Raw genomic sequence first — 22,826 nt, 5'->3', positions numbered from 1 at the left:
CAAAACTATTAGATTGAAATTTATATAAATTAAAACCATTATAAAAAGACAGGCAAACCGTAATTATTTACTAGAAGAGAGTAGGGTATGTGCATAAAATAGAATAGCCCATAGGATGTTTTTGTAAATAGTCAAGGTCATTACCCGAATGCCCAAATTAGTGCCAATGTTTGCAAAAATCACCAGATACAAGAAAATAAATTTTGATCATTCGAAAAATTACAAATAGGACATAATTCCATATACGCTACACAGTATTATTATTCAGATAATGATTGCTGATCTAAACTAAATTCATAGGCTGTTGATAGTTTGGGGGTCGTCTTATAGGACAGATATATGCTAAAACTATAAAACTTTGACGAAAATTTATACATTGTCTTATTTGAAGGTCGTCTTATCCGCGATATTTTACTGTATTTTTTCCAGCTACTCGATGAATGTAATATACAAGATAATAAACTAACTTAAAAATCAAACAACCTCTGGATTAAATCGGGCTACTTTTTTATGATTATATTTAATTAATTACTAAATAATTTGTCACTAGAGGGAGGTGTTAGATACCATCTCTTATTAAATTTAATAATTATAATTAAATTAATATTTATTAAATAATTTAGATATTCTGGAAGAAAAGAATCTGCCCAGAGTGGGGCTTAAAGCAGCAACTCCTGCTTATTGTGTTGGATGTGTTTCCAGTTACGCTGCTTGAGCCTCCAGTCTGATCGTCACTTCCAGACATATTTAAATATGTTATAACCATCCTCAGTTACTTATGGTGCTGACTGGGGATTTCTTCAGCACCCTCGTCCTATAAACTCCTTAAAAACTAACTTAAAAACTTTTTAACATTTTTTGAAGCTTTTCAAATGCTACAGGTTTTGGAACTTATGAAATAGCTAACGATTATTTAATATTTTTAACATTACAATTAGAATGAATGTTCAACATTCATTAATATTTAAGTTTTAAAAATTATAGTGTTTGAAAATGAAGTCAAGTGCTTCAATGGGTAAAACCAGGACTTTTAAATCTTCCTAAGCAAGTTGTTTTATAACTTAATTTACCAAATAAAAATTTTAAATCTATGTTAGAAATAAGAATATTTCTAATCTGCTTTTCATGTATCAAAATGAGCAAATAATGTAAAATTTTTCCATTCAGCAGAATATTGATTTTTATTTATTTTGACTAGTGATGTAACGAATAGTATATTTGGCCTCAGCCAAATAACGAATATTCGGCTAGAAGCGTGGCCGAATACTGAATATTCGGCCAGAAGTGTGGCTGAATGGCCGAATATTCGGCCAAACTATTCGGCTTGATTAACGCAAGTACGAAAATTGGCACGCAAACCGCATTATGGCAAGGATCGCGCACTCTGCTCTCTATTGGCCCACTGTCACTACGATTTTTTCTTCCAGTAGGTCTAAATTATTTAAATTAATTAATTAAATTATAATTATTAAAGTTAATACGAGATGGAGCCTAACGTCTACCTCTAGTGCCGAATTGGTTTATAATTTATGTAATAACCGTAAATAGCCCGCTATGATTCGGCAGTTGTTGGTATTTAGATGTAAGTTATAACTTATAAGTTATTTTATTTGCAATCGATCTTTTTAACTCTAAAATTTTGTTTTTACTACGTATTTGTAGACTGAATAGTGCCGTAAGGATATACTTTAGTGGGGACATATGGTCTAGTTTCTGCCCAGTTGTGGAACAGTTCAAATATATTATTGGGGGTTTTCTATTTGTGAAGTTTTGTGATATTTTGTTGCTATTGTTTTTGTCAATATTTTTAAAATTAACATGATTTCAAATGTTATCTTTTGCATATAATGAAAAATGCTCCTCCTTTGCTTTATATATAAAATAAATTATATATTAGTTACTCATCTTCTAGAAATAGATAAATAATTCTTTCATTAAATACGATAAGTTTCAATAAAACGTTTCGTAAATCATTTCAAAATATCGTAAAAATATTAAAATATACACGAATACGAATATAACATAATTAACTAAACAATAATATTAATGCCCCATACATTCTAACCTACACGTCATCAATGCCATAAGATATCGGGCTAGATAAAGGCTATATTATTATTCAATTATGAAATAATTTAATACTAGAGTTAGATGCTATTTCTTATTAACTTTAATAATTATAGTTTCATTTTCAGCATTAATAAAAGTTACCAAAATGATTAATTTACTGTGCTTTTGTTATTTCTTACTCCTGTTTTTAGGTATTTGGTATTCAGCCGAATAGTGATTTAAATATTCGGTATTCGGCCGAATAGTGAAAAATAGGCCAAATAGGCCGAATACTGGGTAGTAACCGAATATTCGTTACATCATTAATTTTGACTAAAAAATATTCCACTTTACTAAAAAAAAAGTTACACTGCTCCAAATAATAGATTATCTAAGATAAGAAATTTCAAAATGTTGACAGTTATTTAAAATATCTGACTTTGCCATCAGTCTGTCAGTTGTTTCTCTTCTGGTAACAGGCTTGATTGCCCAAAAAGTACTAGAGAAACTATTATTCAGTATAAGTGAGCTCCAATAGGAAAGATTTTTGTCATTATTTTAAGAAATTGAAGTTGTTTTTATTATTAAGTCATTAAAATATTTGAAAGGGGTTAAACCTGGTATGAATTGTGAATGTTAATCTAACTTTGATCATATTTTGCTGATAAATTGTCCTGTGTGGTTTTGGTGGCCTGAAATGCAGGCAGGTCATGTCAACCAGACAGTTTGCCAAACAGTCAAAATTCTTTGCATTTTTATTTGGCACCAGAGAATGACATCTGAAATAATCAGTAAGATTTCCTATGGAGCAATTGCTGCTTTACAGGTGCAGGATATACAGTTGCGCATGTTATGCAAAGGCTTTATTTTTATTCTAGCAATTTTCTTTGTGGTTTATACTGTGTGGTATATCACAAACTATGTGTTAAATGCACAAAAATATGGTAATGAAACAGATGGCAATAGGGAGGAGATTTGTGTATATCAGACTTTGTGGTAGTTGTATGAATATTACAGTAATGATTACTTTAACATTTTTGCATGATGATTACATCCTTAGAAGGTAGAATTGTTAATAGGTGCATTTTTTTTATTGATGGAAGATATTGAAATAATTTTGTTAATTTTCTCAGCAAAATTTCTAATTCTGATTTTATAATTTATGATTACATTTATAAATAAAACTATGTTACAATTTTAATATGTTTTATAGTACATTACGAAATATTATAACTGATGTTACTAAATTTTTGTACTTTTAAATTTTTGAATAAATGGAAGAATTCAATCTATTTTCATATATCATTAATTATTTTTCATATATCACAATCATTTTTAGAAGTTTGTATTTTCCAAATACAAACTTCTAAAAATTGTGTAGTTGTTAAATAAAATGTTAGAAATTATGATTATTAAAATAGTTCTTATCAAAGTTAATCATTTTCAAATATTATACCGACAAACATTCTAATATATATTATTTTAGATACTGATTGACTAACAAGTAAATAATAATTCAACTTTCAAATTATTCTATATTTATAATATTAAAACATAAAGCTAAAATTTATTCCATAGGCATGTAGACAAAAAGGAATCGATTGTATTGTTGCTCCATATGAAGCAGATGCACAACTTGCTTATTTAAATAAATGTGGTATTGCACAAATAATCATTACAGAAGATTCTGATCTTATCTTATTTGGATGTGAAAAGGTAAAAAAAATACTTAATTTTGAAAAAATAATTATTTATTGATGTATTTAATTTATTTACGTGATGTAATACTTTGTTTTTATCACAAACAAAGTATTTTAGTTTAAAAAATTTTTAAATTCTTAAATTTAATTTGCAATTGATAATACAAATATATCTCAAATAAACATTGCAATTATTTTCATAATCAACTCTTATTGTACATTCTAAAGTGCATAGCGACTTTCTTTTAAATTTAAAAAACATTCAAAAACATACAAATCTTGAATATTGTTCAGAGTATACAATTACATCTTTTTAACAGTTCAACAAATAAATTAGGCTGTTATATCATATGTTATTAATGTTTTTGGCCATTTTATACTTGATCTTCTTCAGGCATTAGCAAAAAATGAATAAAAAATCCTGCAATAAGTTGCATAAACTTTCCTGGCTATTATGAGATTTTATTTAGAAAATAACTTTTGTTTTTAATTAGTATTTTGAGACTAGAACTTTTCCACATCCACTTTATTTTGTTTTGTACTTTACAGTCTTGAAACTAATTGTGTCAAGTTCTAATAAGTGTTTTGGGCCAGTGCCCCTCATCTATTGGCTAACAATGTTTATCAATACATAGTATTAACAAAATAGCTCTTTACAAAAATTTTTTCTTTTAGACATATCTGATACATGTTCTTTACACTGATTTTTTTATACTATTGTTGACATACATAAAATTGATGTGGAAAAGGTCTAGTGTCTAATATCAACACTTCATAGTGTCTCAAAACACAAATTTAAAAAAGGCAGTTTCAACCAGTGTGATGGAGTGAGTAAACAAATAGTCCTACTCCAACCTGTCACACTATAATTCCTGTTATAAGGAAGTTACCACTAGGTATCTGAATATTTTTATGTAAAATTTCTGTATAAAATGTACTAAAATTGATGGTGAGAATAAAAAAAATGGTTGGAAAAAGTTTTGAGTACATAAAGAAACATACATCTTAATAAGCCAGACAAATTCAGCTTTTATTACTTAATTATCAAAAATTGATTTAAATTTAATAATTTTAAAGAAAAGATTTAAGTACAATAAATGAAAAGAACAATGATTTGATTATTGAATGACATAATAAATTGGTTTGCAAAACAGTTTCTCTGGCTCCAGCTATGGTACTACAAGAAGTTAATATCCAACCAACAGTTGACTAAACTCAAGTATATTATAGAATTTTAAATTATGAATCTTGGGAAAAATATACCAGTTTTTTTTTATTTTGATAGTACAAGGAAAGCCCTGTATGTACGGGCAATAAGTGAACAAACAAGAAAATATTACAATCATACATAATAGTATAAGAATACAATTACAATATCTTCTACCCGAGACATGTGACAATCAATCTATAAACATAAAGAGGTATACAATTATTCGCGTCACATCCCTACTAAAGACAATAAATGTTCCCCCAAAAAACAAAATGACAAATAACAAATAAACACACAAAACAAGAAAGTGGCAGCGATTGGTCAACGCATATAAAACTAAAAGTAATAATAAAAAGAAGAATAAAAGAAAGTAAATTAAACAAATACCTGAAAAATAGTAAAGTGTTAATTAATAACCGCCCAAAAGCGCCGACCATAAACGCTGCCAACTAGCCAACACCCAGATGTCCTCTTAAATACTGTAATTACGCCACCTGTTGGACAAACTTCTGAAAAAAGAAAGAGTAGAAAATAGCTTATTCCAATCAAATCAGTCTTGTTGATCGTTTATCTTAGTAATAAACCTATAAATACAATAATATTTATTATGGTCTTGCAACAATTGCCTATATGATTGCATTGACAAATAATCTTCTCCAAAGCACTTTTGTCTATCTGCAGTTAAAACTTTACATTCAGCTACCACATGGTAAGCATCAAAATTGACGCAAGAATCACAGAACTCACAATACTCGATACATGGAGAACTCATTCGTCTAAATGTATTACAACGAACATGTAGCACTGCTTGAATCATAGAAAATGGTCTTTCCATATTTAAATAAGTCAGCGACCCCCAATCATTAAAAACCTCCAGATACCATTTATTATATTTATAGTTGGCCGCTCTATCTTTAAATTCGTTTACATAATTGATCGCAAGCCGCATTAAAATATCAGAGGCAATAGTTTCATTGACCATTGTCGGATCCATTCGATAACCGAACTTCTGCATCAAAGACATAATACGATCACCCCACGCTATTCTTAACGAAAATAATAATAATTTAGCCGACTCAGTAAGCTTACTAGCAGCCTGTTTATAAACCCATCTTAAATTACTTTTTATTATATTAAAATAAAGGGAAACCCTTTGAAACTCCAAATATATAATATACGATGGAATCCATCTCTTTAATGAATATAGACGCTTAATAAAATTAATTTGTAGATTATCATCTCTATCTTTCCAATCAAAACCCCACACCTCAGACCCATATAGCACTACTGACTGTATAAAAGCCTCAAACATTTTTAACTTATCTTTCCACTGTACCAATCTACCAGCAACACATGCCTTAATAATCTTATCTATTCCTATATTCACTTTATTATGAATATACTTTAAATGTTTAGAAAAACGACCGTTGGACTGGAAGAATACACCCAAATATTTATACTCATCAACTACTTCTATTTTACCCTCTTGTAAAAACCAATTTTCCCTTTTAGCAAAATATACCAGTTATGATAACAGATGCATACAATCCTGTCCCAAGAAATTAAACCGGTGAATAATAAGCTGTAACAATCCTATTAATTACATTTTACAGTTTTTACTTCTTCCTCTAGTTTGTTGCAGTTAGATTCTGGGTATATTTTTTCATTGTGTTTCTATTGACTGTTTTAAGACCAAATTATGTTATAGAAGGCAGTGAAAAAGTTAGTCACAAACAATTGATATCCAAAGAAAAGCATCCAAGATAATAAAATATTGCATTAAATAAAAATTATGGCACCTGAAATAAAGGTCAAAATTTTTCTTGGGAGTTTCTCTTTGGTAAAGATAAGCTTGGCACTTCAAAGCCATACCTTAAACTTATTATTGTATTTGCACTTAAACTTAAACTATGTAAACAACATAATGACATGGTGGAACTTTCAAGAACAAATTTCAAAGATATTCTTTGTTTTAAAATTTAATGGTGATTAAGCTTTTATATCGGCTTCTAGTCTGAGGACTTATCACACTTTTTGAAATGTTTTCACTTGGACACTGATAGACCTTTTTTTGGCTTTACTGTTTTATTAAATATGTTCCTCTTCAGTTTAAAGCAGATGTGTTTCGAGTTAAAAGTTCTTTTACAAATTCACTGAAGACTACATTAAATGTATAATTTTTTTAGATCTTTGGCTGTTTTAATTTTCTAAAGAAAATTAAAACAGCCAAAGATCTGATATATTTATGTTATATATACAGTCAATTCCATTTAATTGGGCCACTGGTTAATCGAGGCAGCCACTTTATTGGGCCAAATCTCAAAGAATGGAAACCAAACTAATAGATTAATACATAATTTAATCACTTAATTGGGACAGTAGCAGAAAAGGAATTTAATAATTTTTATATACAGTAGAACCTCTATTATCTGGACTAATTGGGGATGAAGGTAGTCCAGATAAGAAAAAATCCGGATAATTGAAAATAATAATAATTGACAGTGCATATATTATGAATAATTTTTATTTGTCTAGATTTACATATAGCTTCAATATTAAATTATTTTTTATTAAGAAATTCAATTAACGATTTTTGTTTACCAGTAAAGCTAGCTGTTCTTTTTGAAGCTGCTAAATCGCGAATACTTTTAACACATATAAGTCGTCCTGAGTTACACTCTTCTTAGCTTTCAAACCACTTCATGGCGACATCTAAGCATCGAAAAGCTTCAGAATGTGTAGGACCAATATCTCTTACTTCGCAAATCTTTTCGTCTTCTCGATCTTGTTCATCTGAGGTAGATATTTCTTTAATTATTTCCTCATCATTCAAAATTTGGAATCCAGGATTGTTCGCATCGCAATTTAACCACTCGGTTACATTTTCTTTGTCACATTCAGCATATATTGAAATTTGTGCTATTGCTTCCACAATGTCTCCTACACCACTTTCTACTGTTACTGGAATTTACTAATGGTCTTTTCAAAATTTTGTTCCATGCATTCCATCACGTACAGTACGTACATAAACAGTGTCGTAATTCACCAAGGGCAAATCAGCAAATTCGTACAATTTTTGTTTATTTTGAACAATCCGGATAATCAAAAATCCAGATAATAGAGGTTCTACTGTATTTTAGTAATCTTCCAAAAGTATGTAGGCATTATGTACACTAATGTCGTGTAAGCCTAACGATTGGCAGAGACAAAGTAATTTTGTCTTTTGCTTAGGCAATTTGGTTCTTCCGGAAGGGAGTCAGCATAGCGGGATGTATCACACAGGGATTTCGTCTGAGGCAGACCTGAATGCAAGTTACTAACCCTTCTCTGGATTGGACCAGACGATCCTCTTAAAAGCGAAGGGACAAAGATTGCCGGACAATTTTTTGAGGTCTCTCAACTGAGTTCGAAGACAGCTAGAGTTCCCTTGGAAGGTATTGTGTGCATAATTACGTATAGATTCAGATAGCAGCCATCCAATCGTTCAGACCAGCATCAAGCTGGCAGATTCTATGGACACTCCTGCTGAAGTGGTCCGTCTCCAAGTAAAGAAAATTGTGCTCAAAGAAGACTGCAAATGACTTTTGGACGAACCCTTTTCTTTCTCCCTTTTTAGTTAGAACATGTTATAACTAAAAGGAAAGGAAGAAAAATTGTTCAATCAGGAATGGATTGAATGGTCAACTCTTGTACACGTCACTACTAATATTTGGCAACACTAGCATTATGTGAATCAGTTATCTATTGTCGTGAGTCTGGCAAATTTATAGTACAAATATTTTTGTATTTTGGTTTAATAAAACATTAAAAAAAGTACCTAATTATTAATTTTTACCTACTTATTTATTTACCTACATATTACATATTTTATTATAGAATTTATTATTAGTTTGTTTAATTTGGCCAAATGGATTAGTCCCAATGTGTCCCAATTAAGCAGAATCGACTGTATATATATTTATTTGTAATATATATCTAAAAGGGAATTTTTAATTTTAGAAACTCATTTTCTTTTTTTCCCTTTAACAGTTGTTTTTTATTATTTTATTTTATACAAGACTAGAATTTCTCATTTTCCCCTTAAAATGATCTAGCGATCCTATTATCTATTATTAGTACCGTACAGATGCTGTCTTTACATGTATATTCTGAGCTACTAAAATGTTTATACATGTCATTATATATGTTCATTGCTTTTGAAAGCTGGCTAGACGACAGCAGTACAGCTGTTGCCACAAAGAATCCAAGATCAAATCCTGGTCAAGGTTGCTGCAAAAAGTTTTCCACATAGAACCACCTGTGTTCCTTCTCCATCCAACACCCATACTGCAACAGTGGCTAAGCAGATTCCATCCCTAAACAGTGGTAAAGTGGCTCAGGTTTGCACTTGGGATGATGGGTTGGCCAGGTTTCCCAGGTTTTATTTTCATTGATAATGTCCATGAAGGGGCCACTTTTTCTTAAAACACCACCTGGAAAGCACATTCTTTCGATTGCAGATTGTGTTGTGCACCAGTATCTAAAACCAATTAATTGATACACTAGCACATTAAAAAAGTTATTTGCTTTTTGAGTTGTTTATATGCTACAGTTTTAATTTTTTCACATAATTTTGATTTGCATAGCATATAAGCTATTCAAAACAAATATTAATATAATTTATATAATATAAAGTTTAAGATATCTTTTTAAAAATTCAAAGTCAGTTGAGTATTGTGCCATGTTTTGTAATTTTTATTGGGTAATAGCAAAAACATACCTAGCCTGGTGTCTGTTATATAGAGAATATAGCTTTCTAACAATGTGATAATATTTGTATAAATTATAAGTACAGAGCAAGTTGCATGCAATATACATAAATTGGTGTGAAATGGCCTTTATAGGTGAATATATTTTGATGTCTAAATTTATCACAATGTTCATTTTCTAAGAAATTTCTTTAGATACTAATTAAAAAGTATCTTTCGTACCTTACATTTTACCAACAGTAAAATTCAGGATAGGAGTCACTGGAGTCAAAAGAATTTTACCAACTCCGACTCCTCTCTAAAACATCCAACTCCACAACACTGGTTTCAACACTAAGATATTTTATATTTTTTGAAATGACTAATCACATCCAACTAAAGAATATGAAGACATGCCAAATAAAAAACAAAATTCCAGAAGACAACACTAGAAAAACATTATAAAAGATGAATTGTAAGGTGAGATTCAAAAACAATTAATAGACATAAATTACTTTAAAATACATTTAACAGAGAAGAAAACACTAACAACAATATCATTACTGAAGTCTATAGCAAAAATAATACTGTACAGAGAAAAAGAAAAAATTAACCACAATATACTAAAGGTAGCAATTAAATTTAAATATACAGTAGAGCATCGATTATCCGACCCCCGATCAACCAACACTTTGGTTAACCAACTGCATTCTAGTCAGCAAATTCAAATGTCTGCTAGTGATGTGGTGCTACAATATTTGGTTATGTCTTGGCTACTTTAATATTATTTTTATTAAATTTTTGCGTGTTTTAGCTGGCAACGCTGGCTCGACCATGAAAGGGAGGCCAGTATTTAAACGAGGCTTAATTTTATTTAACAACGCTATCCAATTGCTGTTTTTAAAACGTGTGTGAGATTTAGCGGCAAAAAAACAAGGGTCAGCTGTGAAGCAAAAGAAAATTTTTGACTTCTTTTTCTAATGTATAGGCCTACTTTATGTAAAATATGTAACCCGAATATATATCCTTTTTTTTTTTTTTTTTTTTTTTTTTCGTTTTATACTGTATTTTTCAATAAACAGTACAGTACTGTACTGTATTTATTTTGTGCAAAATAAAGGAATAATTTTTAACGATACAATAGCAACGATTATTATTTTTTAAAAAAACTTTTGTTAGGCTTAACATCGATGAAAATTCAACACGAAGTAGGTTAATAGCAATATACTAATATACTAATTATGTGGGATATACTAATATACTAACAATGTATTTTTTCATACTTTTTGGTTATCCGTTTTTTCAGTTATCTGACCAACCCCAGTCCCCAATTGAGTCGGATAATCGATGCTCTACTGTATATAAAGTAGAAGAATAAAAAGAAAGTTAAAATAACTACAAATAAAACAAGATAATGTTATAGGAGAAGTATGGAAAAATAAAATAGAAAAATATAATTGTAATAAGCAACAGAAATTAAATGAAAAAATAATAATTTAAAAATAAAATGACAATAACATCTCTCTTCCTATTCACCCTCTTCATTACCTTCCACATATTCCATCAACTTTTTAGAGTTACAGGTAAAGATAGAATAAATTTCTATTTATTCTATCTTTATCTATAACTCTGGGGGATTTTTATTATGATTTATGCGTGTTAAGCTTGTAAACTTCTTGTTATATTTGTGTTAAATTCTAGTTAAAATTCTTTTATAAGTGTATTTTTGTGGTCTGGAAAGGATTAATTTAATTTACATTATTTCTTATGAAAAAAATTAATTCTGTATCTGAACAGATTGGCATTTGAGCAACCTTCTGGAATAAATTAAGAGTGCAGAGATGATAATGTTTAACTTTACTAAACAAAGAGAGTATGTATCAAAACATGTATCAGACAAATATATGTCTGATACATGTTTTTTTTTATTACTTTGTTTGTTACTTGTTCATTACTTTACTGTATATTCAATATTGTTTTTAAAACAATATTGGAAGTTTTTATATATTATTAACTAACTTTAAACACTGAAAATATCATTACATGGACTATCAGTTTAGAGAATGTGATATCCTAAAATAAAAAGAACAAATAAATGATGCTAAAATGCTGTAGGTATTTAGTTTCTTTACTTTTGCATTTTCTCTATGCATTCTTTTCTGATAAAGAATTTCTGTAATTTTATTTTAACAAACAGTATCTTGCTATATGATGCTATATGAATGTATAATTCTAAACCAATAGGTATTTTGAAAACTTAGAAAATAAAAAGTTGGCTTAAATTGATTAATTTATTTTGTGAATCTGTATAAACTTTTTAATAAAAACAAAATTATGTATCATTAGAAGATGTATTTTTATTATTTAGTAACAAAATTAACTTTTTTATCTTTAGGTAATTTTTAAAATGGACAGCGGAGGATCAGGAATACTGATAGAAGCAACATCTCTTTACAAATGTATGGGATTACATTCTGAAAATTTTACTTTTGATAAGTTCCGTTACATGTGTATTCTGTCTGGTTGTGACTATCTTCCATCTCTCCCTGGTATTGGACTTGCTAAATCATGTAAATTTTTCAGTAAGACTACAAATCCAAATTTGCATATGGTATGTTTTTAAATTGCAAAATCAAAATGTTGAATTTATATTTTAATCTAGATATTTTTTTAATTTTTGAATTTGCATGTATAATTGGAATATTTGAAATTAAAAAGAATGTCTTTCATTTTTGCTGATATAGTTTGATAGCATTTGATACCAAAAACATAGTGTCAACTCTATTGCAATAATATTTTGAAGGCAAGAATAGATGATGATGATTTGTTACAATATCAAAGTTTTGAGTAAATTGATGTTCAAGTTTTTATTACATAATTATTTCAGTGTAAATATATCCACAAAATAGTATATTGCAAAGAGTATTATTAGTGTTATTTAATTTCTGAGATATCTGATAGTGGTATGTGTGAGAATCAAACAAGTTTAAGGAAAACAACCTGAAAATGACCTCATCAGAAGCTAGTATAAGTCAACTTCCTGAGTTGAGAGATTGTCAGCTTAGGCTTTCTTAGAGTCAATAGTGACACCTTTCCCTCAACTTTTAGTCATCAGTAAGGAATTTGCAACCTTGAATATGATGAAGAATGGTCAATTTTAGTCAGTCATCACTCATTCTTCATCCCTTTAAGATCTATGCCTTACTGTCTGCAGTTTCATTTGTTTGCCTCCTTTGGATTTCTCATTGTCCTTCTGCTTGTGTACTACTACTCTCCAGAACTATTACTCAACATCGAGGACTAAATTTTGGCATTCCTCAACGTGGGATTTCTAGTTTGGACTTGTAAGGTATCGAAATTTGTGAACTCTCTCTCTCTCTCCACGATTAAAATGCACATAAATGCAAATACTATGTCTTACTTACATGTGTAATGTATTGTACAAACTTGTGCCATCCAATAAATGTTTAAGTGTAGTTAATTGTGTTCAGTGACTCCTTCCAACTGAATCTTGTCATTTCCTAACCCATCTCTTACCCCTAGTCTCACATATGAGGCCACATTATTGCCATCCACAAAAATTTGAGTAGCAGGCATAACCTACTTGGTGTCAGAAATTTCCAAATGTAATCACTTACATTTGGTGAAAGAAGGCTCAAAAGGCTGTATAAATTAAGGCCACTAGTGTCAATCAGAAAAACCCATCAACAGGGGAACCTCACACATGCAAGAGATGGATAGATTACACTTATGCAGGACAATCAGGTTTTGAATGATTGTAACATAACACCTTCATTCATTCATGTCTTCATTTATCAGTGTGATAGTCTTATTTTGATTTGATTCATTTTTATTTATTTGATAATATGGAATAGTAAAATAATGATTATAAAATATAATGTAATCTTTGCATGCTTTTAAAGCTATTTAAAAATTAAGTTATATATTATTATAACATGCAGTAATTAAGATGATTACTATGAAATACATTTTCTTATTCTTAAGCATTGATTTGTAAAAATACAAAGAATTATAGCAAATTTTTATTCCAGTTTTCTTGGATACAAAGATATTTTGGATTCTATGATTTATGCTTTAAAAGTTTTAAATATTTAAGTTTTTAACTGAATGATATTTCTATTAATTGTTATAAAAGATTTTTCTATTGTTATAAATTATTATTTCTAGTAATCATCTCTCTTTGTTTATAGGAAGCTCATATTAGATAATTGGAATATTTATTTTATTTAAAAAAATGCATATTGTGTTTTATATTTAAAATCTCTTTTCAGTCTGTTTATAAAATTGCACACATTTAAAATATGATCATGGTATGTAATATTTTAAAATTTCTGAAGCAACAAATAAATTCTTAATTTGTTTTTTTTTCTTTTTTTGACAATGCATTTCTTCATTTTATAAAAATTTATAATTTTCTAAAATTGTGAATGTATAATATAATGTTCTTTATTATTAAAAACTTACATTTAACATGTTTGCATGTTGTAGGATTGTTGTTTTAAAACAAATGTTCAAAACAAAGTGATTAAAAGATTTTTTTTTAAACAAAAAAGTTTCAAATAGTGCAAAATTAAGCTAATTTTGGTAAAAAAAAAAAAAAAAAGTTTGTCTAGTACAACAAATGTATTATGAAGCTCAGTATACTAAAGTATAGACCTGCTGAACTCTGAATACTGTGTCTGAATTTTTTACATAATAAAGTAATAAATATTTAAACGTTATAAAATAGATTAATAATAAACACAATTCGTGTATTTCACACATAAACATGTGTTTTAAAAACACTTAATAAAGAGTGCTAATGATTATTGATTGATCAAAGAACACAAACATAAGCTCACATTTATGAATACAATTAGCACTTTTAGTACAACACTTTTTTTAATATTTTTCAATAATATCCTATTAGTATTTTGTATGAACTATGAAGTTCTATGAACATTGAACAAATATTGTAGAGAAAAGTGAAAAAACAATTAAAATGAAATGCATAAAATTACATTTATTTTAAATGCCTTAATTACAGTATTCACTTGAAAATTTAAGTTTAAGTTGGTTAAAAAAATGGTGCAGTGGAAAATAAGGAAAATAATTATAGGCAGATTTATGAGTTTGTGAGTTCATAGGTGAAAAAAATGTGAAAGAGTAAGTTTAAATAAGACTCATTTACTTTTAGTTTTATTTTATTCTATACTAAAAGATAACTTGAGAAGGATAAGCTCTTTTAGTGAAAAAAGCAATTTTCTTTTCATTGGCTCAAAAAAAAATATAATTCCGAGTTGTTTGATTTTGGGAAAAAACCTCATTATTAAGCAGTGAGAAGAGTTGAAGATTACAGAAACTTCAGATTACTCAATGTTATGGCCAAAGCTAAAGAAATTGCAAATAAATCTAATCAGCACATTTGTGAAAGATGTACAGCAAATTCTCATTGATTCGAATTCCTTTTAGTTCATAACTGTACAGTACTTTTGTCCCAGCAGTGGATATAGACACATGTTAAGGAATTTGGTTAGTTTGAAATATGGCTACTTCAATATTCAAAGTAAAAATTCTGTCCAAACTGATATGCATACATTAATTCATTTGTTTAGATCAAAGTGCCTCTATGCTGTAAGAGAACAATAAACCAAGAACAACTCTAATCTGTCAATATGACTTTGCTTTTACAGTAACACATTTTTGGGTGTCACCTTACACATAGACTGTCATTTTTTTTCTTATTTCATAAAATATAGATGGATTTCGGGATTGCAAGATTGGCTACAAGTAGCAGATTGAGATATTTGTAAGACTCTAGGCCACTACTTTTGGGCCACTTTAAAAATAATTTTGCCACATTTTCAGGAATTCTGCTTTACTTTTTATAAAACCTATTTGGCAACCTGTGAGGTTCTCAGCAGACACTTGTTTATTTACTTGCAGTGTATTTATATTATTATTAATTAACAAAACTAGTATTCTGTATAAGTAGCCATATTCCATTTGCTTAATAAATTACATCAGTTATGTGGCATTTGGTATATTATATAGGAAATATGTAAATCTCTGATAATTTGAAGTTGTGAACATTTTTTCCCCCTGAATTTTGAACTAATAAGGATTTCCTGTAGCATTGTCATCTTTTTGTCTTTGTTTTATGATTCCATTACAGTCAAACCTGTTTTTATGCGCTCTTTTTATGTGCGATTTTTTTTAATGTGAATTTTTAATTTATGCGGTTTTTTTTGTGCGATTTTTTTATTTGTGCGGTATAGTTGGCAACTAGTCTCGTGCGATTCGTCATGTCTCACGTTGACTTATTATAGCTAAATAAACTTATTATAGCATAAATGCACTTATTATAGTAATATTATTGCATGAATATGCGAAAAATGAAATAATTTACTTTTTAAGTCAACAAAACACCACCTGGACAAAAATATGTAAAACAGACGATAGACCAGACGATGCAGTCAAGTGCTGACATCTGTTGTCAATAAATTCTATTTCGTACGGTTTTGAGTTATTTTCTATGTGAGACTTTTTTATGCGGTCCCTGTTGACCGCATAAAAAAATATTTTTTTAATTGTGTTGCGAAAACTATTTATTACAGCCATTCGTGAAGTTTCGTGCAATTTTTTTTTTATTTTATTTTTTTAATGCGGTCCCTATCCCCCGCATAAAAACAGGTTTGACTGTATTTAAAATTGATTTTAATGTATTCTTTTATATATTTTATTAATAATTACTTTTTCTAACTAAATTCTAAGAAATATTACAAGTTTTTGCAACAACTGAACTTTTGCAATTACTATATACTTACATTGTTTTAAAGTATGCTTTCATCCTGAGAAAATTTTTTCTTTGTTTCTCATATGTAATATAATGGATATTTTCAAAAAAATAAAATTTACACCTTAAGTAAACTCCAGCATAAATTTTAACGAACAAAAATATTATTGACCTAATATGATAAGTCTTCCTCAGTTGTTGAGTTATCAAACTTACAAAAATTTGAATGAAAAAGAACATAAAAGAAATTTAAAGTACAAATTAGAACACACAAAATTTAAATTCAAAGGATAAAAAATTAAAAATAAAAATAATAATGAATATTAAATAGTAGTAATAATACATTGAAAGCTTTACCAAGTCAGACTTCATAACGAGCCCTCCATATGGCTGATAATGTCTGCATCATGGTAATTAACACAGTTGTAGTTTTTACTAGCTTTGTATATTTCTAATATTTCCAAATATTTAAGGGAATTAAAGTTTGAGTAACTGAGGAAGACTTATCAAATTAGGTTGAAAATGTTTTTGTTTATTAAAATTTATTGTTGGAATTTATTTAAGTTGTGAATTTTATTTTTTGACACTTCCCCCAGTTTTGCAATAGTTTTTTTAATGAACATTTTCAGTTTTCTTTTGTATGCTATAATTACTTCTTTCAAAATATAAAATTTAACAATAAAAGTTAATTCATAATATATATAAATGTAATTTTAGAAAATTATAAATTATTATTTAATAAATGCTATGTTAAAAGTAAAATGAAGAAATTACTAAAAATATAATTAATGTTTTAGTAATTTGATGTAATATTTGAAACTAGGGATATCATTTGTAGGGAACTGTGTCTGGAAGCAAAGAGGTGCTTAGAGATCCAGGTGGTATAACTGAGCAGCACACCACATGAAAAGTGAAGGTTCCACTTCTGGCTGATTCTTTTCTTCCAGATTGTTCTAAATTATATTAAATTATTATAATTATTAATTTTGATAAGAGATGGTACCTGAAATCTACTACCTCTAGTACCAAATTACTTAATTTTTAATTTTAATGGTAGTGTAAAATACCTTGTTTAATTAAGACTGTCATTTGGTTTACTAGGGATATCAATCAAAACTTCACACCTTAAAAAATTTTTGGCATTTTTAGGTTTCACAGTGTTAGGAAAAAGTGAGCTGAAGTTACAAAAAATTTTAATTAATATTTAAACAATATTAAAAGTAAATTTCAAAGCAGAAAAAATTAATATGTCAATGTTGGTACAAAAACGTAGTCAAAATATAGAGAAACTTTACTTAGCACACAAAATCATCAAACCCTATATTGACCAACAGTGAAAGGATTTTCTGAATTTGTAACATTTCAACAAAAATAAAAAATTGATTGTCTCCTCATCATTTTAGCACTTTGTATACTTAACTTTTTATTTTACAGAAAATCCAAAATGTTTAATAATCAAACAGATTTGAAATTCTAAACTGAATTTCAATAAAGCTTGTTTCTAAAATTTCTGGCCTGTATTTATGAATTTAATTTTAAGAATTCTCAATATAATCATCTAATCAATTCATAATAAATTGAATTCATTCATTTTTAGTAACGATAAATTATGACAAAAATGTTGGCATTAAAACTTTTAAAACTTCAAAGTTTTGAAAATCATGTTTTAAAACTCTGAAGATTTAAAAAGCCAAAGATTTGATATCCCTACTTGAAACTGCCTGCAATGTAACATTAGTTATATTGAAGAGTTTCAAATATTAAATCAAAAATAAATTTTTTTAAAATAAATCTAGCTCTACTTTTTTAATATAAACTTCCTATAAACAAACAGTAAGTTCTTAAAATGATGAATGATATTTTATTGGTTTATTTCTTATTAAAAATATATAAAAATTTATAATATCAAACATATTTTATAATTATAAAAGAGAATTTTTATTTTCTAGGTTTTATCAAAACTTCCAACTTACTTGAAAATGCCAAATTTAACTGTTACATCAGAATACAAAGAATTATTTATAAAAGCAAATAATACATTTTTATATCAATTAATATTTTGTCCACTGGAAAGAAAATTAAAACCATTAAATCCTTATCCTAGTGATATTAATTTTAAAGATTTACATTATGCTGGAGAGTATCCTTTTTACTTACATATTGTTTTATTAAGACAAAAATTTGATCTTCAGTATGAGAATTGAACAAGAAAAAGGAAAACAATCCTAAGATGACCTCATCAGAAACTAGTGTGTCAACTTTCTGATCTGAGAGAGTTTCAACTTACGCTTTCTCAGCATCAGAAGTGACTCCTTTCCCTTGACTTCTAGACATTGCTAAGATATTTGCTGCTTTTAATATAATGAGCAATTGCTGATTCCATTCAGTCACTGCCCATTCTTCATTCCTTTAAGATCCCTACCTGTGTGCTATTACCATCTGCAATTTCATTCCTGCCTTCGGATTTCTTGTTGTCCTTCAGCTTGTGTGCTGCTACCTTGCAGAACTGTTAATCAACGTTAAGAACTTATCGCCTGTTCTCCGCAACGTGGAATTTCTAGTTCAAACCTGTAAGATACTGATATTTGTGAATCTCTCTCTCTCACTCTCTTTGCAATGAATGCAAGCACTCTGTCTTCTTTAGTTGTGTAACATGTTGTACAAACTTTTGTGCTGTCTAATAAATGTAGTAAATTGTGTCAAGTGACTTCTTTCCAACTGAATTTTGTCATTTCCTACTCCATCCTCTTACCCATAGTCTCACATACGAGACCACATTATTGCCATCCATAAAAATGCTCAAAACTCCTGTAGTAGGCATTTATATAAGTGTAATTTCTGAGTGTAATACTTATATTCGGCAATAGGAAGGCTAAAAAACCATATAAAACTCCATTGGGATACTCGAACCTCACACAGGTCTCAGAGAAAAACACCAATGGAAACGTTACACTGGTATCAAAATAATAGAATCTCACATTGGGGCCTGGACATCACTTGACAACCCTCACATTAGACTTTATAAAATATAAAAGTATTGAAAAATTTGAAAGCCAATTATTTTAATAAACTAATTTAACTTCTTATTAGATTTTATGTAGGAATATATGTAAGAACCCTTACATACATTCCTACATAAAAATTTTTGTTATAATTATTGGAACTCTTTCCATAATTATTTTATCAAAGATCTAAAGTAAATAAATATACTTATATAAAAATCCAGCAACAAGTTGCATAACTTTCCTGGCTGTTATGAGATTTTATTTAAAAAATAACATTTATATTATTAAGCAATAAGACTACATTACAGAATTTCTTGTAATGTAGCCTTATTTACTTATTCTACATAATAAATACAACTATATACCAATAATCAGCAAAAAACATATATTTTAATGAAAACAAATGTTTTCTTCCTGATGATATCTGATTAAAACGAAAGAAAACATTTGGTTTTGTTAAAATATATCTGTTCTTTGCTGGTTATAGCATGTAGTTATGTTTGTTAGAATATCTTACTAGTATTGTAGTAGTGATTGTACTGTACTGTACAGTACATAATGTTATCAGCATGTTTTGTTTTAGTTTAGGGTATACTCAAAATTATTGTAGTAAACAGTTTGCTATATAAGATAAAAACTTGGATTTTTTTAAATTAAAATTCTTGTGTAATTGTGTTTAATCAACTATATATAATTTTCTTGAAGTTTTAAAAAATATAATTGCAACAGATGACACAGAGATTATTTATGCTATGTGTGTGTGATCTTTAAATAATTAATTTTAATACAATTTAGTTTTACTTGACTATAATAAGTTTGAAACTTATTATAGAAAATAACTATTATTGCCTTATTGTCCTTATTTCTATTTTTAATATATTTGTCAACTTAGACATTAATTATTAATAGGACTGTTAAACTGGTGTTAGGTGTTTATGAAAAATTGAGTTAAAGGGAGGCTCAATAAAGAAAGTCTGTTTTCTATAAGAACTTTTACTCAATTTTGCATAAACACCTAACACCAGTTTAACAGTCCTATTAATAATTAATGTCTAAGTTGACAAATATATGAAGAATTATTATAGAAAAGCTCTAGTTTACTGCACATAGAATTTACTTGACTATTTTTATTATGTTATTCAAGCTGTTATTCTGTTTTTGACAGCCGAAGGCATTACACTTACAAGTTACTGATTTCCATTGCAGGATGTACACACAATATGGAGAGTCATGCATGTCTCTGCAAAAAGCCTGCATGTAGATTCAAAAGTTCAAGAAAGGTTGAATAAACATAGACAATAAACTGCATGGGATTTTTAATCCAAGCTTTTTGTAACTTGGATTTAAAATGTCTATCGACTTTTAAGTTTGTAACAATATGTATGACTCTCTATATTGTACATATATCCTGCAATGGATCTCAATAGGTAGGCTTTTGGCTTTCAAAAATCAATCAAGTAAAAACTCACTGTTTGATTCTGATGCCTGTTGATATGGGCAATGCCATTCTGTAAACTGTAATGGATGCAAATGCCACCTGGCAGGGACAGATATATGGTATTTTGTATGATCTTTAGAGCCTTTTTATTGCCAAATATAAGTGATTACACACTGAAATTTCTGATACCAAGTAGGTTATGCCTACTACTCAAGTTTTTTTGAGTGTTTTTGTGGATGGCAATAATATGATCTCATATGTGAGACTAGGGGTAAGAGGATGTAGTAGGAAATGATGAGATTCAGTTGGAAGAAGTCACTCAACACAATTTAATGCATTTAAACATTTATTGGATTGCACAAAAGTTTGTACAATATGTTACATGTGTAAGTAAGACATAGTCTTTGTGGTTATGTATGCTATCATTGCGGGAGGGAGGGAGAGAGAGAGAAAGTTTACAAATTTTGATATCTTAAGAATCCTAACAAATCTATCCCCTGATGGGAGACACAGGAAAACAGTTCTTGATGTGTAGAGCTTCAAAGTTGGATGATGTATATTGCATCGGATAGTACTCAAGTAGCAATGTAGATGAAGCACACAATTATAAATCTCAGCAACTAGATAGGAGGGCACACAAACACTTATCCAAACAGCTGGAAGGATGGGCAATGACTGACTAAAATCAGTCATTCTTTGTCATATTCAAATTTCTAGATGTGACCAAAAGTCAAAAGAAAGGTGTCATAAGATGTCACTATCAACTCTGAGAAAGTGTAAGTTGATACTCTCTTGGGTCAGAAAGTTGACATATACTGACTGACAGCTGATGAGATCATCATCATCATCATCTTGTTTTCCTTTAACTTGTTTGATTCTCAAGATATGTATACAGGGCTGCATTATTGTATACATTTTCAATACTATTAGTCTCAATCTTGTATTCTATGTTATTTTTCTTTAACAATGTTGCTAATATTATTTATTGAATCAGCCTCATAATAAAATTAGTCAAGAAAAACTAAATTGTATTAAAACTACTTATTTAAGGATTACCTTCTTGTCATTTGTTGCAGTTATATTCTTTAAAACTTCAAAAAAATTAAATATACGAGGGCTATTTTTTAAATAAGGTCCGTTTGTGAATGAGAGTGAGAATAATGCACAATCACGGCAGTACGCATGCGCTTCTGCTCCGAGCAAGCTTGGCGCGCGTTTTGAGACCATTTGCAGCCATATCTTCTGTCTGTATGCTGAGCTGTAGAAGTTTAAAATGTTTAAGAAAATTGAGTCTCCCACTGATGAGATGTGAGGTGAGATTCAATTCTTGAGTTCAAGAAACTTGGCAGCAGCGGAAATTCACTGTAGACTTGTGAAGTTTACGGTGATAATGCTATGAGTGACAATAAAGTTCGAAAATAGGTAAGAACGGTCAAGAATGGGTGAGTTAATGTGCATGATGAGCCACGCCCTGACCGACCTTCTCTGATTTCTGAAGATTTGGTTCGTGATGTGGATAACAAAATTCGAGAGGACCGACGATTCATGATTTCAATGTTATCAATTGAATTTCCACAGATTTCAATATCAGTTTTGTATACCATTGTTTCGGAGAAACTGAATTATCGAAAATTGTGTTCTCCGTGGGTTCCAAGATTGCTTTCTGATGATCACAAAACAAAAAGATTGGACAGTGCTTTATCGTTTTTGACTCGATACGATCATTAACACAGTCCAGACCTTACACCCAGTGATTTTCACTTGTTTTGATGATTAAAGGAGTTCCTTGGTGGCCAACGGTTCAACGACGATGAAGAAGTGAAAACTGCAGTCATGGATTGGGCTTCTTCACAGGCGGCAGATTTCTTTGAAGTCGGAATTCAAAAAATTCTTGAGCGGTA

General features: G+C 29.1%; 1 protein-coding gene across 2 annotated transcripts in view; it reads left to right on the top strand.

The window, feature by feature from the left end:
• Nucleotides 1-22,826, top strand: part of tos (Exonuclease tos) — an 81,470-nt gene that overhangs the window by 32,555 nt on the left and 26,089 nt on the right. For both annotated transcript variants that reach the window (XM_067263906.1, XM_067263907.1), the window contains exons 4-6: nucleotides 3,628-3,765; nucleotides 12,082-12,297; nucleotides 18,432-18,622. In XM_067263906.1, coding sequence (XP_067120007.1) covers nucleotides 3,628-3,765; nucleotides 12,082-12,297; nucleotides 18,432-18,622 — 545 coding nt within the window. The remainder of the gene's footprint in view (nucleotides 1-3,627; nucleotides 3,766-12,081; nucleotides 12,298-18,431; nucleotides 18,623-22,826) is intronic.

This window comes from Centruroides vittatus, unplaced genomic scaffold (genome assembly GCF_030686945.1).
Source record: "Centruroides vittatus isolate TY-2023 unplaced genomic scaffold, ASM3068694v2 contig_18, whole genome shotgun sequence".
In the NCBI taxonomy this organism is placed as follows: domain Eukaryota; kingdom Metazoa; phylum Arthropoda; class Arachnida; order Scorpiones; family Buthidae; genus Centruroides; species Centruroides vittatus.
The sequence above is the reverse complement of the archived record's forward strand: the minus strand, read 5'-3'. Positions and strand labels throughout refer to the sequence as shown.